The sequence below is a fragment of the Mustela erminea genome, chromosome 2 (assembly GCF_009829155.1).
Source record: "Mustela erminea isolate mMusErm1 chromosome 2, mMusErm1.Pri, whole genome shotgun sequence".
In the NCBI taxonomy this organism is placed as follows: Eukaryota; Metazoa; Chordata; class Mammalia; order Carnivora; family Mustelidae; genus Mustela; species Mustela erminea.
This window is the reverse complement of record NC_045615.1, coordinates 57,901,677-57,917,989: the sequence shown is the minus strand read 5'-3', so window position 1 is coordinate 57,917,989 and position 16,313 is coordinate 57,901,677. Positions and strand designations below refer to the sequence as shown.

The 16,313-nt window shown below is 35.4% G+C and overlaps 1 protein-coding gene across 2 annotated transcripts in view; it reads right to left on the bottom strand.

Annotated features, from left to right (window-relative positions):
• The window catches only part of MTTP (microsomal triglyceride transfer protein), a 56,321-nt gene that overhangs the window by 39,094 nt on the left and 914 nt on the right, over positions 1 to 16,313 (bottom strand). Inside the window, exon 1 of one of the 2 annotated variants that reach the window (XM_032332980.1) lies at positions 4,911 to 5,127. The exons of the other annotated variant lie outside the window; for it this stretch is intronic. Within the exon in view, the coding sequence (XP_032188871.1) occupies positions 4,911 to 4,971 (61 nt within the window). The 5' untranslated portion in view covers positions 4,972 to 5,127. Of the gene's footprint in view, positions 1 to 4,910; positions 5,128 to 16,313 lie in introns of those variants that run through there. 2 annotated transcript variants of the gene reach the window in all.

The window sequence follows — 16,313 nt, the reverse complement described above, 5'->3', positions numbered from 1 at the left end:
AGGGGCACCTGGGTGGCTCAGTGGATTAAAGCCTCTGCCTTTGGCTCAGGTCATGATTCCAGGGTCCTGGGATCGAGCCCCACATTGGGCTCTCTGCTTGGCAGGGAGCCTGCTTCCCCCTCTCTCTCTGCCTGCCTCTCTGTCTGCTTGTGATCTCTGTCAAATAAATAAGTAAAAATCTTGAAGAAAAAAAATTAGCACAAAGGTACATTTTAAAGCTACACATACGTAAATTTAAATTAGCTGAATAAAATAATGTTTTATACATAAAATCAATCTTAATACAGGCTTTAATATGGCAGGGGGTTTAATGTCAAATAGTGTAGTGAGCCAAAATAATTGATACATGGAGCAATTCACCTACTCTCTAATTCAGGTTAACTTAATCCAAAGAAATGTGAAGGAGTAGGATCAACTCTTTCAAACCTAATGGGGTAGGTACCATTATTAGTTTCCTTTTACAGATAAGGAAAGGGAAGGGCACAGAGATTATACATTTTATCCAAGGTTACCCAGACAGTTAGTGATAGAGACAGGACTTGAACCCAGCCTGTCTGGCTCTAGAGACCATGCTCTTCCTTTATTACATACATCTAAACCTTTAGGTTGAACTCTTTCCCATTCCTAAGGAGTGAGTTAGGGATTCACTCATACATTCAATAAGGATATACTGAGCACCTACTGGGTGTTAGGCACTTTTCTATTTCTGGGGTTATACCTGTTATAAGCAGACAGAATATCTGCCTTTGTGAAGTTTACACTTGAATAAGGAAGAGATGGGCAATAAAAAAGTATATAAGCAAATTACAAAGTGTTAGAAATGCTAATGAAGAAAAATGAAATAAGAAAGGGAATAGGAATGTTGAGGGAAAGACCTTTCTGAAAAGGTAATATTCTGGGCAAAGGCTACTTAGGCTAGCCACATGGATATCTGTGGGAGGAGCCTTTCCCTCTCCTTGATCCCCACACTTTTACCTTCCCCTCCAACCCTCCCCCTCACACACACACATAAAGGTAATAGCAAGTTTAAAGGCCCTGGGGAGAGCTCAGCGTAGGTGTAATGAAGATCAGGAAGGCCCAAGAGGCTGCAGTTAAGTGAAAGACACTACAAAAGATGAGGTCAAACAGCTATCTATGGGTGACCAGGAGATTTTCAGGGACATGACAAAATTTGAGTGACAGAGGAAGCCCCTGGAAAGTTTTGGGTGGTGAAGTTACATGTTCTGACAAACCTCCAAAGAAAGGAGATCAGGAAACAAGAAATAGGAATCTAGAAAAGCCATGAAAAGGAAAGGTGGGAGGTGGGTATCTAAGAGTATGCATATAAAAACAGACTGTGTCTAAGCACCAATCAGGCAGAACCTCAGGTATAAAATCCAAGTCAGGAAAAACCTTGAAGGAGATAAAGTCTGTGACTATCCCTTGCCTCCCCTACCTCCACCTCTTCTACATTTTAACTGGGGACACGGCTACAAGTCAAACATTGGCTTTCTGGCTAGGAAAGGTATTTTGGTCAGAGAGGCCTACTTTTTATGATGCGTATCGAATTCCACAGAGGGCATAAAGGAAATACATATCTTATCTAATCCTCACAGAAATTCTGAAAGGTAAGCATTATACGACAAGCTGAGAAAAGCTGACTCTGCTTTCAATCCAACATAGCAGATAGAATGCAGAATTTGCTGTCTAAATTAATGAGATCCAAGTTTTGTGCACTACACAAAGATGTCTTCTGCTTAAAATAACTATGAAAATTTTGTAGGGAGGTAGCCTCTCTTAAATTCCAAAGATCTCCAAAGTATCATGCTGATCATTTTTTCCTTACTTTTACTTTACCAATCAAAAGAATGTGAAAACAGACAATATATTTTATATATATTATATATTATATATATATATATATATTATATATATATATATATAAAATAGATCAGTTCTTGCCTATGATTTGGAAGTGATAAAGCATTGGAAAAAGTATGCCTCATTCCATATCTTTTTCCCACTTTTTTTTTTTCTTAGAGAAAGAGAAAGGGATTGGGGAAAGGCAGAGGGAAAGGGAGAAAGAGAATCTTAAGCAGGCTCCACACCCAGAGCTGAGCCCAACATGGGGCTCAATCTCACCACCCTGAGATCATGACCTAAGCCAAAACCAAGACCCAGATGCTTAACCACCCACGTGTCCCTTTCTTACCTCTAACAGGAGATAAAACTTAAAAAGATTCAAATAAGTGGACTGCTGTAATACTGTCCCTGTTATCCTTTCCTCTTTGAAAAGTATTCCTCTGTTTATGTTATTCAGAGATCTGGCAACAATGGGCAATGGGAACATATTCTATTCATACTATTGACTTATTTCTTTCTTAGGCTATTGCTCTATAAAATATGCAAAATGGCACTTTTTGGAAACTAAGTTTAGATAAAACCTCTTCAATATGCTCCTTCAAATGCATTTAAAAATTTTAAGTGACTTAAAAGCAACAAAACTCTCAGTTTTGAACCTGTTAAGAAATATCTTAAAATATGCATTTACCAAAATTAGGTAAATTCAAGGTGAGATTTAAAGACAAATGCAGTATTGATAAGGATAGGTAATGGAATTTAGGATTCCAACAGAAAACTACAAGGCCAAAAGCAAAAGAGTAGAATGAAGGATAAGGGAAAAAGATTGGAAGATGATTCCTGTGAATGGACTGAATAGTGCAGGTCTGACTGGGGACTGAGAGAAAGACTGGAAATGAAGGGACAGTTCATGTATAGAGGTAAGAAGATTAAATAGAAAACTCATGCCTGGGTTAGCAAAAGTAAAAGTACTATAAAGAAATCTTGAGGAAAGCATTGAGAATAGATCCTGCCATGACAAAATACAATTGAAAAAAAGTAGGGAAAACTTGAGTCTTTAGGACATTCACACTCAGCCTATCTCTTCTAAGTAGACCCTAGTCCATACTAATTCTACCCTTACTTCTCTTCAGTCCAACCTGCACTCAGAATCCCCCCAGATCTGGGGATTTGCTAAGCAGTTGCATTTATAATTAAGTTTGAGGTGGGTTTTGAGGTTATACATGAGATCCCAAAATTTATAATGGTCTGATTTTAAAATAGACTTTTACAAGTAGTTTGTTTCTTAAATGTCAATCATTACAGAGGGCAAAGTATCTATAATGAAATCATGGTACCATAAGACAAAAAGTTATCACATCCAGGTAGAGAGAGCTGTCAAGTCCTCTACTTTTTATTTATGATATTTGACATAAGCAGCTTGTAGCCTGAAGCTAATGATGCTTCAGCTTTGGGGCTCTCCGACCCCTAAGCTCTTTCCGAGGACTTGGAAGGGGACCCTAGCAATGTGTACACATGCCATATCTTTTTTTATATAACATTTGCAAAAGTAAGATGTTTTTGCAATCTTTTCTCAAAGATGGCTCCTAAATTGCATAAGCTTCAGGTTCTAAAACTCCGGACTTGCCACTGAGCTTGTATACAACAAACTGTAGCTATCTGTCATGTTCTAAACTGTATTTCTGTATGTCATTGTAGTCTGTGTGTGTGTGTGTGTGTGTGTGTGTGTGTTTTAGAGTCTTCAGAAGTGCATGTATTGGAAAACATCAACTTATCCAATTTTCTCCTTTATAAAGTGGGAAAAAATAGAAGTGTACAATAACTACTATAGTTCAATAATTTTTCTCAAAATAATAAGGGTATTAGATTTGATACTATGATATATAAATCCCTCATATTTTAAACACTATAAACAATTTATTTGGCAGATATATCACATAAGGACTGTATTTTTAAATAATCAACACTTTGGAAATTGGTGAAAAATACCATCAAGAACCTAAAGTGTGATTTGCTTAGGTAAAATAATTTAAATTTAGTCTTGCATTTATTGCTTCAATAACAAAGATTGTCTCTCAAGAGAAATCTTGAGACTAATTTTATCTTAAGATCAAAAGCTACTTATCCCAAAAGTGTTTTAGAACTTTTTAAGTGAATTGTTTTATATCACTTAGAGTACATAGTTATTAAAACTGGATCCTATCATGCTAAGTTATGTGTTAGATCAATTGGTTTTTTACAGTGTGTCCTCTTAAGAGACTCTAAAAGTGTTTATTTTACATCAGGTACAACATGTAGAAATCCAAGGTGTTTGTTTATATACTAGGTGATTTTAACAAGATTCCATATTAATACTCATTCAGCTTTTAGAAACCATCCCTTTTAAAATGTTTGTTCTGAAAGGTATCAATTCCTATGTGTTTTTTAAAATCAACTTTTCTTCAAGTAGAAACTATAACTGGTAACACTATTAATCCAAACATAATAAGTCTTATTTCTTAAATCTATACCATGTAGTTTTATTTTCTTTAATTCACCAATTATGATAATTCTCACTTTTGAATGGTAATGCAATTAAATGCATGCTTTACCATTTCATTCATAATTCTTTGGGAGATCAAATGCCTTTTTCATTGGGTCTAATTCTTCTTGATGTCACATTGCTAAGCAACTAGAAGGAAATTTTAAAACTGGGTTTTTTTTTTTTTTTTTAAATCCTGTTTTACAATTCAAATGAAGGAGCTGCATTCAGTGAGTGACCAACAGCAGCAGGTAACAATAGCTGGCATTTCTTTTCTCTCTTTTAAAAATAGACCATGAATGAGAAACTGAAGCAAGGAGCACATTAGTCTAAGGGGCTGAAACTAAAAGGAACCTCTGTTTTCTTAATGTATGTAGGAATTTGAATTTGGTTTTCATTCCAACCCAGGCATGACTTCACGAATATTCAAAAGTTACGTAGTTTTGAAGATGGTTTAGTTAGGAACTCTTTCACTAGTCACACACACACACAAACACACACTTTTCCCCTCAATGATTAAAACTAAGGTTTAGCAAAAATACAAACTTACCTTTAACTGAAGCTGAATATGAGGAAATGAAGCAGAGAAAAAGCACGGCGAGGAGAATCATATTGACTAGCTACCCTCTAATGCATCCAGTTCCCAGCCAGGAGTCACTGAGAAGTGGACTCTTCTGATGGCAGCGAGGAAGTGACCCTCCTCAGAACCTGCAACAAGCATGTTTATCTTTGGGGAAAGGTCAGATTCCAAACTCCAAAATGAGGACCTAAGGTCGCCAAAGAACTCACTATTAATGATTAAACTTAGGTGGGCTGCAGTTTTCAGTCTCTCTACTTAATTATTATTTTTTTTTTACTTAAGAAGAAAGATCAAGAAAATTTTCACTTTTGAGAGCTAAACCAGTCTGCCTTCCTATAAATTCAGAAGTGTGGAAGGACGCTTGAGAAAAACTGGTGGTGATACTTCTCTGCTCAATGCACAGTCATCATCGTCCTATGTTAAGCGCTTTTCTGTACATTTTGCCACTTTATGTGGGAGGGTGGTGAGGATTCTCAAACTAAACTAAACTTAATTGAATTTTATTACATCATTAGAACTTTTTAAGACTATATGTATGCTATTATTTAAAAATCATTCTGAATTTTAAGAAATATTTTTAAATTTTTAAGTGGTAACACCACCAACCACTTCAAAATAATGTTATAGCAGATAGAGCTTTCCATTTTGAAAACTAGATTGTTCTCTTTATGTGTGAAATTAATGGGGTTGTAGTAAATCAGCACTATCACTAACATGCTAGCAGGTCAAGTGAGGATATTATAGCAGACCTCTAGCTATTTCCATGACAGGAAACACTTATCTGAGTCCTCAGATTGGCTAGGTGTCCCCTGTGCTTTCTGGATCCCATTTCTAGGAAAAGATTCAGAGGGGAAATTCTAGCCCTTAGCATTTTTGCTACAGAAAATTAATTGGGAAATTTCTCTAGAATTAAAGTGAATATTCTAGTTTGGTTAAGTAAACCAACTCTTGTCCTTGAAAACTTCTGCAAAAGAAACCTGCTATGAAGAAAACCTACTAAAATGAGATGGTTGGTGGGGAGTGGGGGTGTCTGTAGGGATGTTTTGGCAGGGAATAAAGCACTGGTGAAGGGCTTTATTTGAATGAACTTCAAAATACTTACAGCTATCTTTAAGTATAAACGGGTTCTTAAATCTTCCCTCTTCTTTCTCAAAGCCCTTTTCTAAAATCCTAACCTTAACATTATATCTTTTAGACAACCCAGATAAAAAACAGCTATCTTAATGGGGTCACAAAATGAAATATAAAATTTTTAAACTTCTAAAGTTAAGCATATTACCTCTTGAAATATATTTTGTATAAAGAATTGCAGGATGCGGGGGCACCTGGGTGGCTAAGTGAGTTAAGCCTCTGCCTTCAGCTCAGGTCATGATCCCGGGGTCCTGGGATCGAGCCCCGCATCGGGCTCTCTGCTCAGCAGGAAGCCTGCTTCCCCAGCCTCTCTCTGCCTGCCTCTCTGCCTACTTGTGACCTCTGTCTGTCAAATAAATAAAAATCTTAAAAAAAAAAAAAAAGAATTGCAGGATGAAAATTACCTTTATCACCTATTGATATTAAAACTTAATTTGCTATCCTAAGTTTCATATACAAATCATGGTTAAAGTACCTATACAAAAATAAAATGTTTGGCTGTGACTACATCAAAATTATAAATAATAAGTTTTCCTGGGGTAAACAGAAAAGGCCATTCTTAGAAAAATGCTTGTTGAAGAAATGTAGGTTTTTATGAATAGCAGGAATTATAAGTACAAGGTAATGTGAAAGTGCTTTGCTGCTTTACATTTGAATGGATTTCTATGTCCTCTACAATATCCGCATTACATACATAGTGATATGAAGCCATTATAGACACATAAACTTTGCATTCTTATTTGTTTAAATTAAAGATTGGTTTGATTCATGTGATTCTATGAAAACTATCTTTTGTATTTCCATTTGAGGCTCACAGTTACATAGAGCTTTAATGTTTGTGGTTAGACTATGCTATGCATGCATGATACGTGTCTCTTTGGGTAAAGTACCATTTGTTGTCAAGTGTTTGCCAGAGTCCAACCAATAAAAGACGTATCAGTATTGCTTCATAAAATAAATGTTGTTTCACTTGAGCATTTGCTTCAGACTAGAAAGAAAGCTTCTATGAATCATAGTATTAAACATTTCAGCATAGGATGTTCAAAGGAGCCTGTTTCTGTTAGTAATAAATAACATCATCCTTAAATAACATCATCTTTTTTTATTTTGCTTATAACTTTTACTTTGTACAAAGACATTTGAAAGACTTAAGACTGTTTTACCAGAAATAAAATAAGAATGTCAAACTCTTCCATATTCAGTGAATTCTGTGTACCGAAGAAGAAGCATTCTTCTCTGTTGCACGGTTGATCAAGTAGAGCAAATATGGTATAATATATGTGGAAGATACCTCCCCAAACTCGTCACCTATTTTACATGGCATATGAAGCAGGACAGAAGCACAGCACAGTATAAAAATAGCAGAAGCGGCCATCTATGAAGAAATTACTATGTATAATATCCTATGCTGAACACTTCAGATTTTTTCCACTATAGCCTAACAATCAATTAACATATTAGAAAAATGAGACTTGATTTAGTAAAGGGTTGATTTAGTAAATGAGGTAAATGAGGTAAATTTAGTAAATGAGGATTGTTTAGTAAAAATAACTTACGAAATAAAGAAAAATAAACCTTAAAACCTAATCACTACTCTATTCAAAAAATGTTATAGATAGGAAGTGGAAAAATTGATTTCTTAATGATGACAGAGAAATATTAATTGGGACTGTCACTAACTTTAGCAAATCCATCACAATTTTGTACAGTGGCGAACAGAGCACTTGACTGTTGTGTTTAGATGTTCCAGCCAGAACGTAAGGGGAAAAATTGATTTGTGTTAAGCCGGTCATAATCAAATAATAGATTTTAAAACAATTCTCTTGCAAGGAAATTCTATTGATAGTACATAATACAATGGAATATCTGCTATATAACTCTTTTGCAGTGACAAATAAGAGACTATGACATAAAGATGGATGACTAATTCCAAAGTGCAGTTGTGTTTCTCTTGAGTATCAGAGGTTATTAGGAGTTAACTCAGTTTTGTAGATTGGAAGATAAATGAACTTCACCCACTAGAGGTTGGAAGGAAATGTATTACCCTACCAGATAGAGATATAGTAAATTAGGCTATAAGATAGCTATAGAAGGGGGAAAAAAAAATCTTTATAACATTAGAATATTAGAACACCTTACTCTTTTCTTAGGGGAAAAAAAAACCCATGACATTAATAGGGGAAAAAGAATTAGGACATTTCAAATTACCCCTTAGTGGTCATAATAAAGTCTAATAGCATTTTTTTTTAAGATTTTATTTATTCATTTGACACAGAGAGATCACAAGTAGGCAGAGAGGCAGGCAGAGAGAGAGAGTGGAGGAAGCAGGCTCCCCGCGGAGCAGAGAACCCGATGCGGGACTCGATCCTAGGACCCTGAGATCATGACCTGAGCCGAAGGCAGCGGCTTAACCCACTGAGCCACCCAGGCGCCCTAATAGCATTTTTGATTCAGTGAGGGAGTTAGAATTTTCAAGAGGTCTTACAAAAAATAATTCTGTTAGGTTGAGAATATTCTTATGATGTAATGATCACTTTTATTCCAAGGCAAAAGTATAGGAGAATACACAAACTATTTTAAAAGGTATATCTTAAGAATTCTCTTGGGAAAAATAAGAACCTAGTTGCCTAACACATAAATGTCTTTCTTTAACAAGAATAAACTTGAGACTTAGGTTTCAAACATTTGAAATCTAAGGCTCTCTGAAAAGGATAGTAATTTTTCCAAAATGAAGTTATTAAACTTTACCCTCATCCCATCTACACACACACACATATATTTGACAACAACAACAAAACTCCTTATGGTTCAGTAGTAACCCAACAGCTCCCTAAGAGCAGTCTAACTACATTATCTTTGGCCACAAAAAAAAAAAAACCCTGAATTTCTAACGTTTAAAGGAGAGAAAGGATGACTCTCTTTCAGTAGACTATTGTAAAATAAAACAAAATTTAAATTTGGATCAGATTGATTTTAATTACTAAGGCAGTCCAGAGATTTCCCATATAGCCTACACCCAGTTATTCCTATTATCTTACAGTATTTGTAAGATTTGTTTTGGGTTTTTAAAATTAACAAACCAATATTGATACACTATTATTAACTAAGATACATGCATATCTCATTTCATTGCACTTCACTTTATTGTGCTTTATAGATCAAATTGGTGCCATTTTTCCAATAGCATTTGCTCACTCTATGACTCTGTGTCACATTTTGGTAATTCTTGCCATATTTCAAACTTTTTCCTTATTAATATATTTATTATAGTGATTCATGATTAGTGATCTTTGGTGTTACTATTTTAACTGTTTTAGGGCGCCACAAACCATGTCTATATAAAATGGAGAATTTAATAAATAAATATGTGTGCTCTGAGTGCTTCACCAACCAAGCTCTTCCCCATCTCTTTCCCTCTCCTTGGTTCTCCTTATTCCCCGAGACACAATATTGAAATTAGACCAGTTGATAACCCTACAATGACCTCTAAGTGTTCAAGTGAAAGGAAGAATCACATGTCTCTCACTTTAAATAAAAAGCTAGAAATTATTAAGTTTAGTGAGGAAGGTATGTCAAAAGCCCAGATAGGCCAATAGCTAGGCCTCTGATGCCAAACAATTAGCCAACTTTTGAATGCAAAGTTCTTGAAGGAAATTAAAAGTGCTAGTCCACTGAACACAAGAGTGGTAAGAAGGTGAAACAAACTTCTTGCAGATATGAATAAAGGTGGAGAGATCTGAATTGAAGATCAAACCAGCCACAACATTCCCTCAAGCTAAAGCTTAATCCAGGGAAATTTCCTAATACTCCTCAGTTCCCTGAACGGTGAGAGAGGTGAAAAAGCTGTAAAGTTTGAAGCTAACAGGAAAGTTTGAAGAAAAGTTGGAAGCTAGTAGAGGTTGGTTCATGAAGTTTAAAGAAAAGAGTCATCTCCATAACAAAAATGTGCAAGGTGAAGCAGCAAGTGCTGATGTAGAAGCTGCAGCAAGTTATCCAGAAGACCTAGATAAGTAATTCATGAAGGTGGCTACACTAAATAGATTTTTTGGTGTGGAAGAAACAGAAGAGGACGCCATCTAGGAATTTTATAGCTAAAGAGAAGTCAGTGCCTGGCTTCAGATCTTCAAAGGACAGGCTGTCTTGTTAGGTACAATGCAGCTTGTGACTTTAGGTTGAAGCCAATGGTCATTTGCCTTTCAGAAAATCCTAGGGCTCCTAAGAATCATGCTAAATCTACTCTGCCTGTGCTCTATCAGCGAAACAACAAAGCCTGGATGACAGCATATCTGTTTATCTGTTTCTAACATGGGCTACTAAATATTTTAAGCCCACTATTGAGACTTACTACTCAGAAGCCTTCCTTTCAACCCAAAATATTATTGTTCTACATCCTCTCCAACACACGTTGTTTCCTGTCTTGCTAATTTTGGCCATTCTAACTGGTGTAAGGTGGTATCTCAATGTGGTTTTAATTTGAATCTCCCTAATGGCTAGTGATGTTGAACATTTTTTCATGTGTCTGAGAGCCATTTGTATGCCTTCATTAGAGAAGTGTCTGTTCATATCTTCTGCCCATTTTTGGATATGATTATCAGTTTTGTGTGTGTTGTTTGAGAAGTTCTTTATAGATCCTGGATATCAACCTTTTGTCTGTACTGTCATTTGCACATATCTTCTCCCATTCGTGGGTTGCCTCTTTGTTTTGTTGACTGTTTCCTTTGCTGTGCAGAAGCTTTTGATCTTGATGAAGAGCAAGATCAAGTGGTTTCTTGAAATGGAATTTACTCCTGGGGAAGATGCTGCGACATTCACTGAAATGACAACAAAAGATTTACATAAAATTAATTGATGAAGCAGCAGCAGCAGGGTTTGACAGGATTGACTCCAATTTTGAAAGAAGTGCACTACTGTGGGTAAAATACTATCAAACAGCATTGCTGGGTGTGAGGTGTGAAGTAATAACTCACTGTGGTTTAGATTTGCCTTTCCCTGATGATTAATATTGTTGAGCTTCTTCTCATGTGACTATTGTCCATCTTAATGTTTTCTTGGTATAAAATGCCTACCCAGGTCCTCTGCTGATTTTTTAATCTGGTTGTTTGGGTTTTTTTTTATTGTGTATGTTCTTTTATATTTTGGATATTTACCCCTTATTGGATACGTGATTTGCAAATATCTTCCATTCAGTAGGTTGCCTTTTTAGTTTTTTGATGGTTTCCTTCACTGTGCAAAGGCTTTTTAGTTCAATATAATCCCTTTGGTTTGTTTGTTTTGTGTTTTTAGCTTCCATTGCCCTTGGACCAGGAGACTGGTCCCCAAAAGGTATTGTTAAGATTGATGTCTGAAACCTTATTGCCTATGATTTCTCTTAGGAGTTTTAAGGTTTCAGGACTTATATTCAAATCTTTAGTCTATTTTGAATTTATTTTATATATAGTGTAAGATAGTGGTCTAGTTTTCCTAACACCATTTCTGGAAAAGACTGTCTTTTCACCATCGAATATTTTTGTCTCCTTTGTTATAAATTAATTGACTATATATGCATGGGTTTTTCTCTGGGCTATATATTCAGTTTCATTGATCTATATGACTATTTTCATGCCAGTAACATACTGTTTTGAATGCTGTAGGTTTGTAGTATAGCATCAGATAGTGTGATACCTCTGGCTTTGTTCTCCTTCTCAAGATTACTTTGGCTATTCAGGATCTTCTGTGGTTCCATACAAATATAAGGTTTATTTGTTCTAGTTCTGTAAAAATGCCCTTGGTATTTCAGTGGGGATTGCAATGAATCTATAAATTGCTTTGCTATTTTAACAATATTAATTCTTCCAATCCATGAGCATGGTATACATATTTATCTGTGTCAATCAATTTCTTTCATCAATGTTTTACAGTGTTCGGAATACAGGTCTTTCACCTCAGTTAAATTTATTCCTAGATATCTTATTTTTGATACTATAATAAATGGGATTGTCTTAATTTCTTAGATAGGTATTAGTGTACAAAATGCAACAAGTTTCTGTATATTATCCTGCAAATTTACTGAAGTCATTTAACAGTTCTAAATTGTAATTTTAGTTCTTTTTAGTAAATAAAGCCTTTAGGGTTTTCTATACACAGTATCATGACATCTGCAGACATCTTCCTTACAAGTCTGGATGCCTTTTATTTCTTTTTCTTGTCTGATTATTGTGGCGAGGACTTCCCGTACTATGTTGAATAAAAGTGGTGAGAGTGGCCATCCTTATCTTATTCCTGATCTTAAAGATTTCAGTTTTTCACATTAAGTATGATGTTAGCTGTGAGTCTGTCATATGTGGCCCTTTTTATATGGAGACATTTCCTTCTATGCTCACTTTGTTAAGAGTTGTTTTTTTTTAATTAATTTTTTAAGAAAGATTTTTATTTATTTATTTTACAGACAGAGATCACAAGCAGGCAGAGAGGCAAGCAGAGAGACAGTGTGGGGAAGCAGGCTCCCTGCTGAGCAAAGAGCCCGATGATGCTGGGCTCAATCCCAGGACCCTGAGATCATGACCTGAGCCGAACGCAGAGGCTTTAACCCACTGAGCCACCCAGGCACCCCGAGTTTTTTTTTTTTTTAATCATAAATTGATGTTGAATTTTGTCAATCTCTGCATCTCTTGAAATGATAATTTTACCTTTTGTCAATGTGGTATATCATATTCATTTATTTGTAGATGTTGAATTATCCTTGCATCCCTAGAATAAATCCCATTTGATCACGACTTATGATTCTTTTAACGTATTGTTAAATTCAGTTTTCTAATAATTTGTCGAGAATTTTTGGATCTGTGTTCACCCAGAATATTGATGGTGTCTTTGGTTTTGGTATCAAGATAATGCTAGCCTCGTAAAACGAGTTTGGAAGTGTTCCCCCCTATTCAATTTTTTATGGAATAACTTGAGAAGGATAGGTACTAACTCTTCTTTCAATGTTTGGTGGAATTCACCTGTGAAATTGTCTGGTCCCAGACTTTTATTTTTTTGGAGACTTTTAAAATTACTGTTTCAACTTCATTACTTGTAATTGGTCTATTTAGATTTTCTATTTCTTTTTCTTTATGATTCAGTCTTACAAGGTTATGCATTTCTATGAATTTATCAATTTCTTCTAGGTTTTCCAATTTGTTGGTATATATTGGTCTAGTAATCTCTAAGAGAACTATTTCCTTTTCTTATCTTACTGCATTAAGACTCCCAGTAAGATGGTCAAATATATATATGTGTACTTTTTGTATTTTGTATTCTTTGAGTTCTGTCACTCCTCTTCAAATCTTCTTTTCTTCAGTCACTTTATTTCTGAGGTTTTTGTTTGTCTGTTTTATGTTGTTCTATCTTCTATCACTTAAAAAAAGTCTTTCGGGGCTCCTGGTTGGCTCAGTGGGTTAAGCTGCTGCCTTCGGCTCAGGTCATGATCTCAGGGTCCTGGGATCGAGTCCTGCATCAGGCTCTCTGCTCAGCAGGGAGCCTGCTTCCTCCTCTCTCTCTCTGCCTGCCTCTCTGCCTACTTGTGATCTCTCTCTGTCAAATAAATAAATAAAATCTTAAAAAATAATAAAATAAATAAAAAATAAAAAAATCTTTTGGTTTGAAATATTGGGTTATAGTTTTCATATGCTTTTTTCCCTATTTCATATTTTATTATAACAACTTGAAAAGGATTTAACTGTAATCCTTTTTGTGGTATATTTTTAAGCTAAATAAGTTATCTTTTACCTTTAAGAGGAAAGATTGGGTGTAATAGATTTCTAGCCTCATGGTTTTAAAACTTCCTTTTCTCATGTTTTCCTACAATGACACCTATGTATCCTTGTCATTTCTGAGCTCTGTCTCTTCTCTCTCACTTTGATTTGGACCTTAATTTTTCTTTGCCTCTATTGTCCCATTCCTGTTCAATTTGGATTCTATTCCCAGAAGTTTCTTCTAAGTGTTGGGCTTTGCCCAACAGGGGAGCTCAGGTTTATTAAGTTTTATAAGTTCATAAACTCCATATCTCTCCAGCACTTTCAGACCTTCCTGCTCCTCCCTTTCTACTCACCCTGAGATTACAGACAGCCCGTTTTGCTCTTGATCTCATATTGGTCTCCCTTGCTTTTCAGTAAATACTTGTGGGCAGTTTGGGGGTCCTCCCATTCTCATGGCCTTCAGAAGCTCTGTTGTCATCCTGTTGTTTCTTCCTACCCAGAAACTGATACTAAGTTGACAGTTTGTTCCCACCTGCTCATATTATAAGCTTTATGAGGCTTCTTTTTCACTTAGTTATGTTTTAGTCATGGTCTGTATTTGTTATTGTTATTGTTTTGCTATCCAAGGTGTTCAACCTGTTTTTAAAAAGAGATTCAGACTACAATGCCTCCATAGTTATCTTCACAGAGCTTCAATATTCATGTATTAATTGGAGAGGGGGTACGTTACATCAAGTTTTAAACTTTTCCTATATATTTGAAATCAATCAAAACACAAGTTGAAATTATTATATTATTCTGCCTTTTAGATAACTCCAGCTAATTTAAAAATCAATTTGTTTTGCTTTCTTAGCCTGAAATTAATGTACTCACAAGGATTAGTCTATTCCCATACCTCCCCACTCCCAACGTGCTGAAGGACACTCTTAGACTTAATGAAATAATACAAGTAGGCTTAAAATAATGCAATTTGTGATTACTGCCCAATGTTCTCAGGCCAAACATGTGGAGGAGCTCATGATTGTATTTATTACCATTTGTTATTGTTGTCATTGTTGTTGTTGTTGTTACAGATTTCTGGTTCTATCTGAGCCCCTTTCTCACCCTACAAACTACAGTCCAACTTAACAAACTGGCTGCTAATTATCTGACTGTGGTCCACATGTTTTGTTTAGCCTGCTCACTATTTAAAAAATGAACAAAATAGTTGTCAACACTTAAAAACCAGATTTTACATAAAAATCCGGTTTCCTGGCTTCTCTTTAAAAATTGAGATCTGGTGTAATGAAGCCCATATTCCTACTTGGAATCAGTGCCCTGACTAAACAGAGAATGGTCTCTCAGGTTCGTACTTTTCTCCCAGATAGTTTCTCTCATTGTTATCTTCTAGTCCTCATAGACATTATAGGTTTGCAACCCATGAACTTGAATCTCTTTTATTTCAAACTCTTATTTTGGCTTAAACCACTAAATATTTGCTAATGATTTCTAAATCTGTTTCTACTTAGAAATCCCACATACTCCCCGGAACCCACATATTCAATATCAAACTATTTTTTTTTAAACCTAATTTTCTCCCACTATTCCCTAAATGACCCAGTTAACATAATTGCGTTCCTATAGTTGTCCAAATTAAAAAACCCTTAGGGTTATTCTTTCCTCTTTTCTTCATCCTATCCACAGCTTTTCAATCATGTGCCAAATTGTGACATGTCTTTGTTTTTATAGCTCCCAATATTTGAATACCTTTTTCTTCTTTATACCTGGAAAACCACTTACTTTCCAACATGGAGCAAAATTATTCAATTTCTAAAACTATATTTCCTGTCTCCAAGAGCATTTAGTTGCTCCTTTTGATGTATAGGTATCTCAAGTACATTGTATGTTGTATGGGTATTTATTTACTGCTGGCTTGCCACTAGTCTATGGATTCCTTACAAGGACACAGATTATGATCTAGTTATCTTTGTATGAACAGTACTAAGACAAAAACATGAACTCGATAAACACATGAATTTTATAAATCAATGAAGGTTATTTCATATCATGAATTTACTTTCCTATACTTTCTATATTATGCTTCAATTTCTGATTAATCCCCCCCTTTTTTTGCTGGCACTTTTTTGGTGCTTGATAGTAGAATCATTGATAGTAGATCACTTAAATATTTGCACCACATGACTGTAGAGTTAAAATGGCTGTATCAAAAGAAAACTTAGACTCTGCCATGAAAATATGAAGGTTTTTAAGGTAACTTAAAAAAATCCTGCCTTAAATACATAAGGATGCCAAATAGTAACACTGAAAAAATATATTATTACTCATAAACAGAATCCTGAGAGGCACTGAACAGCTGTTGAAAAACTTGGCACGTCATTATGCCAGCCTGAGTTTAATGACCTACATGTGAAGGGCTACATATCCAATTACTAATCCTCACTCAGCTACTCTTTGCCCTGATATAGAGGCAGCTGGAAAAGAGATGCCCTACTAACATCAGAAATGGATCCAGAGTTTGTTGTCAATGTTC